The 15,655-nt window shown below is 38.0% G+C and overlaps 3 protein-coding genes and 1 non-coding gene across 4 annotated transcripts; 1 reads left to right on the top strand and 3 right to left on the bottom strand.

Annotated features, from left to right (window-relative positions):
- Nucleotides 1-524: 524 nt before the first annotated feature.
- Nucleotides 525-4,314, bottom strand: LOC114762866 (uncharacterized protein At5g41620). Its single transcript, XM_028952465.1, has 3 exons — nucleotides 3,304-4,314; nucleotides 3,091-3,201; nucleotides 525-2,557 (listed from the first exon to the last, which is right to left on the bottom strand). Exons 1-3 carry the CDS (start codon nucleotides 3,781-3,783, stop codon nucleotides 1,190-1,192), a joined length of 1,959 nt encoding a protein of 652 aa, XP_028808298.1. The 5' UTR covers nucleotides 3,784-4,314; the 3' UTR covers nucleotides 525-1,189.
- Nucleotides 4,315-6,168: 1,854 nt separating this feature from the next.
- Nucleotides 6,169-7,883, bottom strand: LOC114762793 (photosystem I subunit O). Its single transcript, XM_028952371.1, has 4 exons — nucleotides 7,713-7,883; nucleotides 7,561-7,633; nucleotides 7,259-7,438; nucleotides 6,169-6,508 (listed from the first exon to the last, which is right to left on the bottom strand). The coding sequence occupies exons 1-4, from the start codon at nucleotides 7,792-7,794 to the stop codon at nucleotides 6,418-6,420; spliced, it is 426 nt and encodes a 141-aa protein (XP_028808204.1). The 5' UTR covers nucleotides 7,795-7,883; the 3' UTR covers nucleotides 6,169-6,417.
- TRNAQ-CUG (transfer RNA glutamine (anticodon CUG)) lies at nucleotides 6,600-6,671 on the top strand. Its single transcript has one exon. It is a non-coding gene; the product is annotated as a tRNA-Gln (tRNA).
- Nucleotides 7,884-11,003: 3,120 nt separating the features above from the next.
- Nucleotides 11,004-12,290, bottom strand: LOC114762853 (F-box protein At2g27310-like). The gene is made up of 2 exons (XM_028952449.1): nucleotides 11,177-12,290; nucleotides 11,004-11,139 (listed from the first exon to the last, which is right to left on the bottom strand). Exon 1 carries the CDS (start codon nucleotides 12,227-12,229, stop codon nucleotides 11,210-11,212), a length of 1,020 nt encoding a protein of 339 aa, XP_028808282.1. The 5' UTR covers nucleotides 12,230-12,290; the 3' UTR covers nucleotides 11,004-11,139; nucleotides 11,177-11,209.
- Between the last annotated feature and the right edge of the window lie 3,365 nt (nucleotides 12,291-15,655).

The following is a 15,655-nucleotide window of genomic DNA, read 5'->3' as shown; positions in this document are numbered from 1 at the left end:
TACGATGCATCGTGCACGTTTAGTGCAAAATTTGCTATGAGCATGAAGGAGTCGGAGGAGGAGTGGGGGAGCGAGGCGTAACCGCTCAAAATTTTGCTGCATAAAATGGTGTTTTTTTTTTTTTGGAATATAATATATAGAGCCCCGTATAAATTTGTACGATATAAAGAAATGACTGGATGAAAAAAGGCACCATTTTTTGGCGTTTTGGGTGCTCCGTTGACGGGAACGGAGAGGTCGGAAATGGGAACTGAGAATCAGCCCGAGCGATTACCAGAAGCCAGGAGAGAAGAAAATGCTAACGACTAACGATTCTCTCTTTTCTTTACTGATGACCAGACTTTTTAAGATAAAACAAGTACCTTGTGAAAATTTTCTATCATCAAAATTATTCCGAGAATTATCCAAGTCCCTATGATCAGCAAAGTGGATGCACCTCATCAACTCGAATTACGTTTAGAATGTAAACTCACTCAAACGTTGGGACCAAATTCACGACAGAAAAACATGGATACACAAGTACATACAAGCGCAGGAGGGGGAAAAACATTATTATTGGGGTAAAGATGTGAATTATACAGTCCTACATCACGAGAATGTGCTGTCAGTGTTGACATCCAAACAAAAAGAACGGCAATGGCAATGGAATACAGAGGACGGTGTTCAAACGTTTGAATCCTTGGAAGCATCCAATAATGCTCATCTCTGTCACCCTGTCTGCGCCAGACCCTACTCACTCTTGTTTAAATCTCAGCCACACCCCCCCCCCAACCCATTTTATGTGTTGTCATACCCCAGCCGGAATCTCGTTTCTCTTATTTTGCAGCCCTGGCACCCAACAGCTCTCCATTATTTTCTTCTCCACTCCCCCACCAAAAAAAAAAAAAGAATCCTTTTCATTTTCATGCCATCATTAGTCTCGCTACTCTGAATTAACAAGTTCAAATAGAAATGCTATTTCTCTTCTCCTTCCTCTTCAAACGAGAAACAGATGACCAGAAGCAAAACTGTTGTGTGCTATTGTACTTAATTTAATTAATATATACAGTTTTTTCGCTATATATAACTTGGATGGATGCAAACTATGATGCCAGCGATGATGACCCTTGAACATATTCAGCAAACCAAGAATTAATAATATGGAACAACATTGGTGAAACCTAGGTATTGTGCTGATTATCATCATCTCTTACCGTCCGGATTTTCTACCCGCAGCTTCTCGCATCAAATCTTCTCTCTCTATGACGACAGAATTATCCTCAGATTCGCCAACTGTATCCTGCAAAAACAATGGTTGACCACATCTCTGAGCAGGATTAGCACATGATATTCCATCTCGGAGACCCATCATAGACCTGTAACTCTCAATTTTATCCATGTCATCTCGCGCATGACCTCGTGGAGACAACCCGCTGGATATTTCCTGATCAAGTTCATCAGAAATTTCCTTGATTTCTATACCAAAATCCCTCTTCTTACTACCGGTATTTCCCTTGTTGAAACAAATGCTTGTCCACTGAATTTTCTCGGAGAAAGATTTCCTTCCTATACTTTCTTCTTTGTCCACTGAAATTCCTCCAGAATCGTCTTGAGCGTCATTTCCATAAGTACAACTCCACTTGCAGCTTTTGTTGTCATTGTCCATGTTTAATTCAATGGAATGAAGATCACTGTCAGCAGAGTCATCTCCTTCGTGATCCACTCCATCTCCAACATCCAAATCGTCCTCTTTCCGAGCAGTTTGATATCCCCAATATGTTTTGTTCCAATAAGATTCGAGATCCTTTATGTTTTTGAACCCTGGAGAAACATCATCTTTCCCTTCATCATCCTTAGTTCTCAAAAAGGCCTCAAGCTCGTTTCTCAGCCTTTCAAGGACAGCATTTTTCTCCTCAAATTGATATTTAGCCTCTGAAAGTTTCATTTGGACTCTCTCCTCACGCCAAACATCAGCCAACTGAAGCATCTCTTTCTCCTTTTCCACTTCTTTCCGAACTTTAGCTGACTCCCTTTTGAGTTCTTCTACCTGTGCTCTGTCTTCTCCGATTCCTTTAGCTAGCTCATCACAAATCTGCTCCAGAATCTCCTTTGCCCGTTTCTCCCTTTCAAGCTCCTTCGATGTTTTCAAGTGTGAAGCTTTCACATTAGCCATTTCTTCAGCAATCTTTTTGTTTAACCTTTCAGTTTGCCTTCTTAGCTTCTTCTCCACCTCAAGCTCCTCTGCAACATGTGTTATGGCATCTCGAACTTTTTCACGTTCCCTTCTTTTCCAAGCAGCCCTTTCTTCCGCAAAACGCTTCATGAGGAACTCAATATCATTCTGATTTGAGCTCTGGTCTCGAATCAGTTGATCAATCTGGTTGTAAGCCCGATCAAGTTCACTTCCCAGGGCCAAGATGACGGGTATGCTTGACGAATGCGGCTCTTGGAGGCACATTTGGTTTAAAATCTTCAGAAGCTTCCTAGATGTGGATAGACCACTTCTAGCCTCCTTCAAACGGTTCTTAACACCTGTTGTGCATTTACCACAAGTCTTGTTTCTTGGCTGATTTTCTGCCTACAGTTTAACATAATTCAGCTTCATACTTCTCGACAATCAGAAAATAGAACAGAAAAGCAATTTTATCCCCTTTTTTTTTCAAAATAAATTTACTGATATTAGCTGATATTTGCTAAAATGAACAGACTACTAGAATTTCCAAGCAATACTACAAGGCCGAATATGGAATTACATTCGCACTCAATCAATAAGATTGCATATAGTTTCATCTGCAGTTACTAAATATCATATCAGAACAGTTCAGAATGAAAGAATAACAACTGCTTGAACTTGAACTACGTGAAGTTTAAGTACGATTTTTGAGTAGCTAAGGTTGTGGTTGAAAACGAAGAAAGGCGAGGTGTCATCGAGTTGATCGAAAAATGATCATTTATCAGACAAATTTGAAATTTTGGAGCCAGCTCGTCTAATGTGTCATTATTATTGTCCACCTTCCACTCCTATATCAGTAGAGCAGAGTTAAATAACTGGACGATCATTACGAAAAATATGACTAGTTTATGTTCACATTTTTCTGATATTTATTGTACCTCCTTGAAAGCGGGACTGCTAAGAACATCGAACCCTCCGAAGTAGTGATCACCCGCCTGAAGTTTATTAGACACTCTTTTTTTCAACTTTTGACCTTTAGTCCCGTTCATCTGCGTCAGTCAACCAATTTTACAGCAAGAACAGGAACTTACGTTAGACGCTATAAACCAACATAAAAACAGTCCTCGGATGAAAATGTGATGAGAATTCACCTCTGATTTAGGAGTGTCCAATGGATCTGACACATGAGGCCGCAATAAGTCCGATCTCGATAAGCTCATGGCTTTCTCTCTGCTTCTCATCCCCTTACGTCTACTTACTCGTTCTGTCTCTAGATCCTTGTCGATCTTCGATGAAGATACATCGTTGATTTCCCACAATGCAGCAGCGAGTTTTCTCGCCGACACAGAGAATTCATTATCTTCGGCGGTGAAGCCAGAAGGAGGAGACAAGGTGTTCGGGAATTTAGCAAGGTGATGGGCGGCAGGAGAAGGGGACGACGTCGAGCGAGTCTTCCACATGGGCACGGGGGTGCTTGAACCTCCTTTCTTGGCAACCAAAATGGCTCGCTTGAATCGGTGTTTTCGTCGGACCAAAGAAGAGGAAGAAGAAGAGGAACAAGCACGCTTCCTGATGTTGTTTTGGTTGTCACGAAGCCCTTTTTCGGAATCCAGCGAGGAGCCAGAGGACATGATGAAGCAAAAAGAGACAGAGCAAAATTCAGGGAGCGGGAATAGTGAATAGGCGAAATTTATGAGACGAATGGAACATAGAGGGGAGGGAAAACAAGTGCACAGAGTTCATGGGGAGCGGCCTAGAATTCAGCAAACAAAAGCGGGCCAATCAAGGCAATAGAGATTATTATGAGAAGCGAAGAAAGTGGGAAAGTGTCGAGAAATGGAAAGATACGTTAGCGTTGGAAAGGAAAGGGAAGGAAGAAGGAAGGAAACTGCAGAATCTAGGGGTGTCAGAGAGAGAGGGGGAGAGGAGAAGAGGGCTGAAGCAGCAGAGGGAAGAGCGGTGAGTGGAAAGTTGAGAGAGATAGTCAGCAAAACACGACGGAGGGCTTAAAAAGCAGAAGGGATGGAGACACGTGAGGGGCAGGTGCGATGATGAAGGAGGGACGTGCATGTTCATCCAAAAGAAGGCCATTTCCAAATTTCCTAATTCCTATTGAGACTTGATTCTGTGAATTGATTCATTTTCACGCAATTCCCTATTATATTAACCCCCCCGGTCAGCTTTCTCTTTCTTTTCCTCCCATCTCTTGCGTAATCTCCTGCCATCCCTCCTCAATCTCTTATTATTATCCCATTACTATATGTTATTATACTACCATGTTTTTACACACCCACACCAACGATAAAATTTATAATTATTAAGCCGCGTTATATATTAATTATTTAAACAGCATTTCATTTTGATCTATTTCGTTTAAATGTTAACGAGAAAAGGTTTTAAAGCGTATTTTATTTGGAAGTATACTCACAAAATGTTGTATGTACTAAATTTTTTAAATCACACAGAGAAGTATGGATTTTAAATGAAAATATGATTAGGAAAAAAAAATTAGAATTAGCGCCGCCTAAGCAAAGCCAGGCCAGCTCTGGCTACGTGGGTGCAGTGAATGATGGATAATCATGGGGGCATCCACTCACGTAATTTGATCAGAGGAAAAGATAATCCCAAGATTGAAGCGATTTTAATTAATTAAAAATTAATTGCGGATTAAGAGAGAAAAGATCCGACCCAGAAAGGCTAGAAGCAGAACATTTTAGAGGGGGGCAAACTAACAAGTACGAAGGGGTAGGTATAATAATTGGATTTGGAGGCTAATCTTCGCCATCAAATCAATCACTGGCCTTCCTTTTAGCACGAGCATGGCCCCAACACAGCCCCTCCCAGTCATCGCTGCACTTTCATTTTGACATTTTCAGCTTCGACAAATGAGAACGTATTGCACTTTCAGACTAATAAAATCACATTTTACTACCCAGAATAATTGTATGCATTTTGCCTTTTTTAATTTAAAAAAAGAACATTTTACTATTAATTAACATATTTTATTTTACACTAGAAATATTGTCTTTTATTAATAAAGAAAGTGCCAAAAAAATCAATATAAAATGCACATGACCCCATTTCCACCTTATTCACCCTCTTCCCAAACATGCTGCGTGGTTTAATCCCCCCACTGCTTCCTCAGAGGCTATTACGCAGGAGTTCTACACTCTGTCAACTGATCAATTATTGTTTATTATGCATCAATTTGTTGGAGTTTGCGAGTGTGTGTGTGTGTATTATCATTATTTTCTAAACTCAGCTCTCTGATACACTGAATTGTATGTATCTGCTGTCTGTCTTCTACGCGACTCGAAACTACTAGTGTGTACCATGCATCGTTCGTGCACTTTGACACTTGTTCAAGTTTCAAAGCGTAATTACACGATTAATAAGAAGATCCTACTACTTTCCAACACAAAAACTCACCCGAAAGTTGCAGCTGACTCGCTAGTTTAATTCAGTGGGTTTTGGTTGGAATCCCATGCACGTTACAAAAATAATTCTCATCAGAATCCACCACATTATTATTTTAATTTCCTCGAAAATTGAAATGGCAATGCCATGTGGTTCTCGTTGTCTTTTTGTTCGTTTCTTGGAGCCAGCCTGCAGCTTTTGGCTATTATATATGGGTCCAATGTACCTCTCCTCAGATACACCCCACACATTACAGCTCGTGTTATTTATTTATTTATTTTTGCCTTCGCCAGATAATGATGCTCAGCCTCCATTATTGGTTCGGCAAAGATGAAATATTTCAATGAATTGACATAAGTTATATACAGGGAGAAAGACAGGAGCGAAATTTCATTATCGAAATTTCAGGTTTTGTTTAAGTGGAGGAGGGTAACCAAGATGACAAACATGGCCGATAAAGCATTTGCCTACGTTGCCTAAGGGAAGCGCGCGCCCACACACACTCATGTGAAAAGCCTTTGCTCGAACTAGGAGTTGCAGAAGCAAAGTGATGTCTTTTTCTTTTGAAAAGAAAAGGTTTGTGTCATAGGCTGCAGCAGTGGAAGTTAACATGAGTACTTTACGATATATTGAGAGAGAGAGAGGAATGTTAAAGGGACAGCATGAGTGGCCGGTTATTACATGCGATACAAGGAAGGAGAAGGCATTACGCAGATTTTCCAACAAAACAAGAAGAGAGAAAAAAGATGGCAGAATAGAGGATCCATTCAATAGATTACGAGGAGGTGATGATGAGAGGTACCAAAGCAAAAGGAACAGAGAGTTTACAGACCACAAAAGGGGAAAATTTAAAAGTAGTCTTCAGTCCTTCCCTTGAAGCCAATTTGCCCAAAAGTGAGGCACAGGAACAGCCCCAGGTGCCACGTGATCAGCCATAGCCTGCTCATAACGAAACACGCATACTTAGATATTACTTTAATCATGAATATTTTATTTATGATGCTTATGTTGGACGCAAGCCTTCGTCGTTGGTCCCATGGTCTAGTGGTCAGGACATTGGACTCTGAATCCAGTAACCCGAGTTCAAATCTCGGTGGGACCTTATAAATTCGGTTTTTAATTTTTTTTTTCTCAAAAAGGTTAGTGTTTCTGACTGAAACAAAAAATTAGGCCTTCTTATATTCTAAGGAATGGGCTTGAAAGTATTACTGTTTTCATACTACAGCCCATGTTTTTTATTCTTCACAACAGGGTAACCCAACAGTCATTTCATTAGTCAGGTTCTCCATCACGCGGCCGATCACATATAAAACTGGTGGATGCGAGATTTTCAATTGGGGACTTTATCATCTTCCAAGGATGATGATTTTCTTTTTACCAAAACAAGGATTACGAGGTTAAAGCCTATCAATATTTCATCTTCCTTTAGGATCAGCTACTCATCGCATGGCCCCTCTTTCTCCACTTTCAAGTCTATCGTTCTTCTTTCTCTATGTTTGTATCGCAAGACTACAATATGAACATTATTGACATATGGACTGTTCTCTATTTACTAAGTTTATTACTAGCCGAGAGATTTTCCAGTATGTTGATGAACCAAGACTGGGTTAGTTGAAGTGCAAAATCAATAAGCATGACAATTAAAATAAATATTAAGAAAGAAATATGGATGAAATGATGTAGACTTACCAGAACTGTGAGGTGAGAGCAGGAGGCGTGGGGAAGTGAGCGAGCTCAGCTCCGATGCTCTCAAAGAAGAGCCCAGTGAGACTCTTCCCATTGATTGCGGGTATGCTTGATGGAGCGAGCCACCCAATCAACCCGAACCCGATCACATTGAAATCCGTCCTCAGCCAGTTCCTCTCGAAGCTTCTCATATCCCAACCAATCAACAAGCCCACGATTTCATTCTTCAGACCCAAATTTTTACTCGCCAGACTAATAAATGCTAAATAATTAAACAATTGCAGGTACTGAAATCAGTAACTTACCATGTAAACCTCCCTCCTGAGGCACCCGCTACTCTCAGAGGATTCCTTGCCTTCACCGGCGAATTCAGAAACCCTGAAACCAAACAAGTCGATTCATATCCGAATACACTAAAGTTGACGATAGAAAAAGCGGCGCATTTTAAAGAGGTGACCTGAGGCGAGGCGTCGGCTGGACAACGGCGATGAGCTGACGAGTCCTACCACTGTCGACGGGGTGCCAAAAGTGGTTGCCATTTTCGCTATGAGATTTTCTTGACCACAATCGCGATACTTTAAAAACTTAAAATGCTTTCAGGCCATCGGTGGTCCAAAATCAATTCTTGCCGCTTCCCCTGTACGTTCTGATTGCGGAGATGAGGATGCTACTCAATGAATTTGTGCCACGTCAGGGTTTCCCCGATAAAGTGGAGCCCACTGTGATATTATCCATTCCCGCTTCATTATGTGGCCTGTGGGCATTTGACATTGGGCTCTCGTTCCCATACCGGGGAATATGGGTCGGTCAAACAGCCCATATGACCATTATATTAGGCGGGCTAGGACTCAAATAAAGACGTGTTTCTTCTTTAGCCCAAAGCATTTTACTTTTTATTTTAAGCTTATGTTTAAACTCAAATTTGAAACGATGTTAAACGACTGCTATTTTCTTTATTATTGATGAATGATCATTTGATTGTGATTGTGTATGTGAATTTCTTATTATTTGATATAGTGGGGGAACATGAATACGTCTTAAATTCAATTTTTTTTTTTGAAATTTTATCTAATGACTTATACTATACTTGCTATGAGGGAAGTGAAGGGAAAGAGAGGGGAAAAAATTTTAGTGAGCCAGATTTAAAAAAATTAAAAAATAGGATTGTACAATTTTAATAAAGAGAAGATGTAAAATAAAATAATAATAAAAATTAATTAAAAAATTTTAATTTCATCTCTTTAATTTTTTAAATCAAATTCGTTAAAAAAAATCATTTTCTCTTCGTTTTCTCCGTACTAAACCGACCCAGTTACACGGACGCAATTATGTGAGAATTAGTAAAAAAGAATTTACAAGTCACGTACCGTCAAGGATTCACAACTATGACAACGTCTTATGCATGCCAAGAATGGCGAAAAACAGAGGAGACAAGTGAAATTGCTACTCAAGTCGGGAAATGTCTGGAGCGGCGGAGGATGACGAGTTGCTGATCCTTTACATCCCCAGTGGACAACTTGACACTCTTCTGCAATCTCATTGGTTTTTGTGAATTTGCAATTCAACAACGATAATGATGACCTCAACCTTTCGTTTCTCTCTCTCTCTTTTCTTTTCTTTTCTTTTTTTCCCACTCCGTGTCCACTTTTATACCCGCAATTCGCTCTTCCAAGTTTCAATCATTTTCGCTCTCGGGAAACACTGATGTGACTCTACATTAGTTCTTTTACACCAACTCTCTAGCCCCTAAATCTTTTCAGCATATTATATGACATGAAGGAAAAACAACATTGATGTAAATACTCTTCTCATTCTAAATATAAGAATTAATAAGGAAAATAATTTAGTTCGCAGTGTAATATTTTAATTCATATTTATATACTCCTCCGGTCCTTATTATAAGACCCAATTTGACTTTTTATTTGGTCCTAATTATAAGATCCAATCCATTTTGTCTCTTATATTTATGCATTTTTTTCCAAAATAATCCTTCTAATAATGATAGTTTTAGCCAATATACTTAATTAGCAAGGATATTTTAGGAATGACAACACTTATTTATTATAAATAACCAACTTAACTTACTTCCTTAATCTCCTCAAATAAATCAATTGGGTCTTATAATTAGGACCGGAGGAGTACTCTTTTAAAAACTAACTTATCTCATCTAGGTCAGTGGTATGAATTAGGAAATATCAGAAGCAAAACAGAGGGGTCCGTCGTTTTGGAGAGCAGGATCCGAAGACCGGCGCGTTGGTTTATTGTCTGAGAGTCAAGTTAACGTCCAATCAGGGCGAGCTCCCAAGTCCATCTCGTCGTTTTCTCCCATACATTCTGTCGTTTGACCCTCTGGTCCAATACGTCCACTTCCCCACGCCCACACGGCTCTTCCCCTGCTTCATGCATCAATCCATCAGCCACATCGCCGTGCAATCTCATTTGCTTTGCGGCGGCCTATCCCATTTTTGAACCCCCCCCCCCTCCCCATTTTTAGTCCCTAACCCTTCTCACACGTATCCTTCCTCCACCCGGACACAACCCATTAAGAACACACTCCATCCTCTTTGATTGTTTTTCAGAGAATTTTAGATTCACTGCTGAGTTTAGATTAGCTAAACCTGAGTCTCAAATACTGTTACTTCTGATACTTAATATAATACTCCTCCTGTCCTTAATATAAGACCCATTTAACTAATTTGATTAGATTAAAGAAGTTAGGTAAGTTAGTTAATTATAAAAAATGTGACATGTTTTTCCTAAAACACCATAATCATCTTTCTTAATACCCCCTCCCTCTTCTACACTTGATTATGATTGAGGGAGTATCTATAGGGGTAATTTAGATAAAATTGATAAATATAAGAAATGGATTTTATATTTAGGACCAAAACCAATTCACCAATTGGGTCCTATATTAAGGATCGGAGGAGTGGCTAATTAACTAATTTGAGTTAATTAATGATTTGTAATAAATATATATTGTCTTTTCTTGTTAATCAAGTGTATTAACTATAACTATTGTTACTATAAGTACTAACTTGAGAAAAAATGAATAAATATAAGAGACAAAGTGAACTGGATCATATATTTAAGATCAAAATAAAAATCAAATTACTTTTTATATTAATGGTGGGAAGTAATATTTTCTAATTTGTAAATGGAATCCGTTAAAAATGTTGCAGAAACTATGATCGTAAAAGAATTTTCCAACTTGGACATCTGCTTGAATGCTTATGTATTCCACGAAGTCATGCCATGTTGTTCATTTTGGCCCCAAAAAAAAAAACTACTCCTTCGGTCCTTAATATAGGACCCAATTGTTGAGTTGTTTTTTATCATAAATATAAAACTTATTTCTCGTATTTATCATTTTTCTCTAAATTACCCCTATGGATATTCCCGAACTATAATCAAGTAAAAAAAAGAAAAGGGGTATTAAAAAAGATGATTATGGTGTTTTAAGAAAAACGTGTCACATTTCTTATAATTAACTAACTTACCTAACTTTCTTAATCTAATCAAATTAGTTAAATGAATCTTATATTAAGGACGGGAGGAGTATATTGTTCATTATTTTGGTCAAAAAAAGGGGACCGTGATATGTTTGATGAGTGCGATGTTTCGCCGTCTCTTGCTCTCGTCAAGGACTTAAGGTAGTCGCGGAAAAAAAGTAGCTGTTCGATTAAAATGTGCTGTAAAGCAATCTTTTCATGTTGGATTGGTGATCTATGTTCATTCCCCCAGCACGTTTTGTTTCAAGTCGTACTACTTGCAATTCCAAGCTATGAGCATCATGTGCAGACATTGAAGACCTTTACCTCCTCTGCTTTTCCTGGATTCTCAATAAACTAACACTGTACAAGATGAAAGAATTCATTACTATACAGTATACTTTACTGTATTGATATTAATTACACTATTCATTCAACTATTTCTTTCTGTTGCGTTAGGACTTTAGAACAGCATAAAACTGCAAAAGAATACAAAAACAAGGATGATGATCATAACTGAAATAATGTCCGTCGCTTTTTCTATCCTCTGTTTCCTTTCTCTCCTCTGTCTCTTCATCCCCAAGAATTTCTCATATCTCCCTTTTGCTTCTTCTTGGGTCACTTTTGTCCTCTCCGCACTTTCCATCGCCCTTTGAAGAATCCCCAGACTCTCCCTTCCAGTCATGCTTTTACCCTCCATATCCTCCACCATCAAGCTCACTCCCCTCACGTGCATCTCCCCTCCGGCCTTCCCACCGCACGTGACCTTTATCGTGCACTGCAAGCACTCCGATGACATCTGATCACGCGCCACCGTCACCGAGTACAGTATCTCCAGGTCCCTCGTCAACCAGTGCCGCTGCACCGAAACCGGCCTCCTGCTCGATAGATTCCCCGATCGCTTCCGGGTTGGGTCGATCAGGATCCAGCTCAAACTCAGGTTGTCCTCCAAGTGCTTCAACCACTCCTCGTCTTTCGGTACGTATTTAACGGGAGTCGGCACAAATTCTTTCGGGTCGAGCAGGTCGACCCACAAAGTCGAGCAGAGGAACCAGCCCGTTTGGGTATCGGTGCGCTGGACTTTGGAGAAGATGGGCGTGTCCTTGTAGTACATATCGACGGCGGAGATTAATTCCGTGGAGGGAGAAGGACGGTACAAATGCTTCTTTGTGGAAGGAAGAGGTTGGAGGGAGGGGAAGGAATCGTAAAAAATGGAACGGTGACCGTTGGGGAAGGCGGAGATGACGTCGCGCACAAGCGGGTCATCGAGAGAGGGCCACGTGGCTGCGCAGATATTCTTCCAGAGATCATCTTCGGCGCAAAGACGTCGTAATTGAGCTGATGCACATGCGGCGGAGGCGAGGGCAGGTCCGTCAAGTCGGGTGAGGATGTGAGTCTGAATGACGTCGGAGTGGATGGTGGAGATGGAAGACCCAGCACCGTCATCGACGGCGGAGATGTCTGCCGCTGAAGCCGGATCCATCACAACGGTAAGAATAGATTTGAATTGCTTCTTACAAGTGAGAACACAGGAAGATGTGATCAAGCCGTGACACCAAGAGGGTCTTGAATGCGAATGGCCTTTTATAGTGCTGAACAAGCCAGGTGCTCCGTCGAGGAGTTAGCAAAATAAATGAGAATTTTTTTTAAAAAAAAAAAGGGGGAGAGAAAAGCCACGTGGAGGAGTCAAGTCAACACGGCCTGTCCCAGCTGAAAACCAAACACTATTCAAAGATCCAAATTCCAAACATTGCTTCCCAACACTTTGCCTTGTTGGGGAACCATCCTAGATATTTCATTTCGGGTAGTACTAGCTTTTATTTCAGAATAAGTAAAAATAAAAAGTCCAACTAAGTAGCAGAATAGAGATCAGGATCTCAAATAATCAGGAAAAGTTTGACCATCATATTTATATATCACATACTCTCACTTTGTTTGTTTATTTACTATTAGTCTATTATTTGTAAACGCTGCGCATGTGTAACATGTACTCATATGTTAGTTCTTAATTACTTGATAACAACACAAGTGCGATTACCGGTCAAGTCATTGTTTATTAAATTGACTTTTATTCTAATTTCAATTTATGAAAAAAAAATTGGGATAAACAATCTTAATCTAAATAAACCTAGAATTAATTACTTTAGGATCTCATCAAAAGCAAGTTGCATAACGAAACTTGTAATTATATGGTATGTATAATGCCAATCAGGAATCTCGGGTGAAAGCTAAGGGCCCAGGCAGAGGCCCATTGACCCAGATAAAAGACAGTTTCTCAGGCAGAGTCGGCTTAAATAACATTTAATTGAAAAGCCAATGCACTCTATAAGAAAAATACTAATAATAATAATAATAAGCCGCCCCCCAACCCCAACTCAAAGGCATGAAGAAGATGACGTGTTCATTTATCTGATCCATTTCGGAGGTGGACTCCAGTTATCCATTGCCTAATCCTTGTAGGTCGTTACATGTTGTGCGGCACATCATTGTTGATTCATTTCATTTAGTGTACGTACAGTTTTTATTCCTTCTTGTCCACCACACGCACACACATCCTATCAATTAATTCGTACTACCTTAGATCCTATTTATAAAAGCTAGTTAACTAATTTGAGAAGTTTAAGGAAAGAAGTTAAGTTAGTTATTTATAATAAATATGTGTTGCCTTTCTTAAAATATCCTTACTAATCAAGTGTATTGGTTAGAACTATTATTATTAGAAGGACTATCTTAGAAAAAAAATATAAATATGAAAAATAAAGTGAATTGGCATCTTATATTTATGATCAAAATAAAAGTCAAACAAGATCTTATAGTAAGGACCGGAGGTAGTATTATTCAAAAACAAAGAGAGAGTTAGCTATTTTTCATCTAGAGAAATTGTCTTGCTTTTTAAGAAAAAATAACTACGCCATTAATAATTAGAATTTAACGTACGAATATAAAAATATCCTAATAAACAGGGATATCATATGAAAAAAAAAAATTAATACGAAAGATAAGAAGAATGACACTTCATATTTAAAATCAACGCAAAACTAGCAAAGGAGTTTTATACTACATTTGGGATAGAATTGGGCATATGCGTTCAGACCTTTTTTTCATCAAGAAAACTGACAAATTTTTGTCACGTTTTTTTTATGCGTATATGATACTACCAGTGTTTAATGTAAGACCTAATTGACTAATTTGAGAAAATTAAAAAAATTAGGTAAGTTAGCTATTTATAATAAATAAATGTTATTTTTTCTAGAATATGCTTAATAATAATGTGTAAAACTATCATTTGATGGAATCTTTAAACATATACAACTATTATAAGGACTACATTAAAAGAATGGATAAATATGAAAAACAAAGTGAATTAAGGTCTTATATCTAAGACCAAATTAAAAGTAAAACTAGCTCTTATATTAATGACCAAAAGTAGTATATATTGAATGGATCATTGTGACAAATGAACACGTGAGTAATAACATAATACAGTGCTAATTAACCACCAAAGAAAAGTAAGTAGCAAATTAGTGAACGGAACTGCATGATTAACAAATTAGGCAAAAAGATAAATCATCGCCTTCATGTCATGGGCACATGAGCCTGAGATTAATCAGAACCAGTTTCAGTGTTCATCATGTCGATAAGCATTACGATGCTCATCAGATCTCAATTGTGTAAATTTAATATGGACATTCAAGATTTAAATTTTTAAATTTTTGTTTTCTGAAAAATGTTGTTTAATATATATAATCCAAAATAAATATAATCTCTTGATTGTAGGTTTTTCAAAAAAATTAATTTTTTATTTAAAAATAATTAGTTCAAAATTTTAGATCTAAACCATTAAAAGTATATTTAAATTGTATAGATTTTACTACAATAACGAGCATCATAATATTTATTATTTTGATGAGTATTGAAACTGGTTTCGACATTAATTACTCTGATCATCTGCCAAATCAAGTACTCCGACTAATCAGTAAACAATCGCTATCTCATAACATTCTAGCTAGATTGCCAACAATATTGAAGAAAATGTCACCTAACATTGATTTGAATTCAAATAAAGATTAATTAAAAAATTATCTTCTTCGATCTTCTACTACATGTCTTCTCTTTTTTCCCCGCAAACTAACACATTTTTAAACTTGAAGAATGGTCATTTTTCTTTTTCGACTAGAGAGCAGTGACAACACGTTATTTGATTGGTTTAGAATTGACCTGAATATTCCATGAACTTTATTAATTTTAAAGTATAATTTATTCTAATAATAGTTTATGGTCTTCATCACCAGACAAATCCATTTAATTTGCATTTTTGTTAATTTTCCATGGCTTCTTCTGGGTGTGCTTTAATTTGATGTGTTTTCGACCCAATGTTTATCCGGATATACGCAACGTTTATGGTCAATAATATAGAAATTGAGGCAAACTCTCTCCATTTAAATCTCTTGTCACTCTTAACAATATGAGGCGGTCATTTAACTAAATGGTTTTTTCTGTATTACTACCTCCAATTCTTAATATAAGATCCTATTTGATTTTTATTTTGGTTCTAAATATAAGAATCCAATCCACTTTGTCTCTCATATTTATACTTTTTTTTTTCCAAAGTAACCCTTCTAACAATGATAGTTCTAGTCAATACACTTGATTAGTAAGGATATTTTAGGAAAGACAACATCTATTTAGGACAAATAACTAACTCAACTTACTTCTTTAATCTCCTCAAATTAATCAACTGGCTCTTATAATTAGAATCGGAAGTAGTACCATGTAAACGGAATTTTAACCATGCACAAGCCTTTATCTGCAACTCACCCATTTTAAACATCAAAATGAATAGTTGGTGGGGGGCGGGGAGACAAATGGGTTTTTTTAAAAAAAAAAATTCAAGTGTTTGTTAATTATT

Source organism: Neltuma alba, unplaced genomic scaffold (assembly GCF_004799145.2).
Source record: "Neltuma alba isolate B1F8T4 unplaced genomic scaffold, ASM479914v2 tig00011243_pilon, whole genome shotgun sequence".
In the NCBI taxonomy this organism is placed as follows: Eukaryota; Viridiplantae; Streptophyta; class Magnoliopsida; order Fabales; family Fabaceae; genus Neltuma; species Neltuma alba.
The sequence above is the reverse complement of the archived record's forward strand: the minus strand, read 5'-3'. Positions and strand labels throughout refer to the sequence as shown.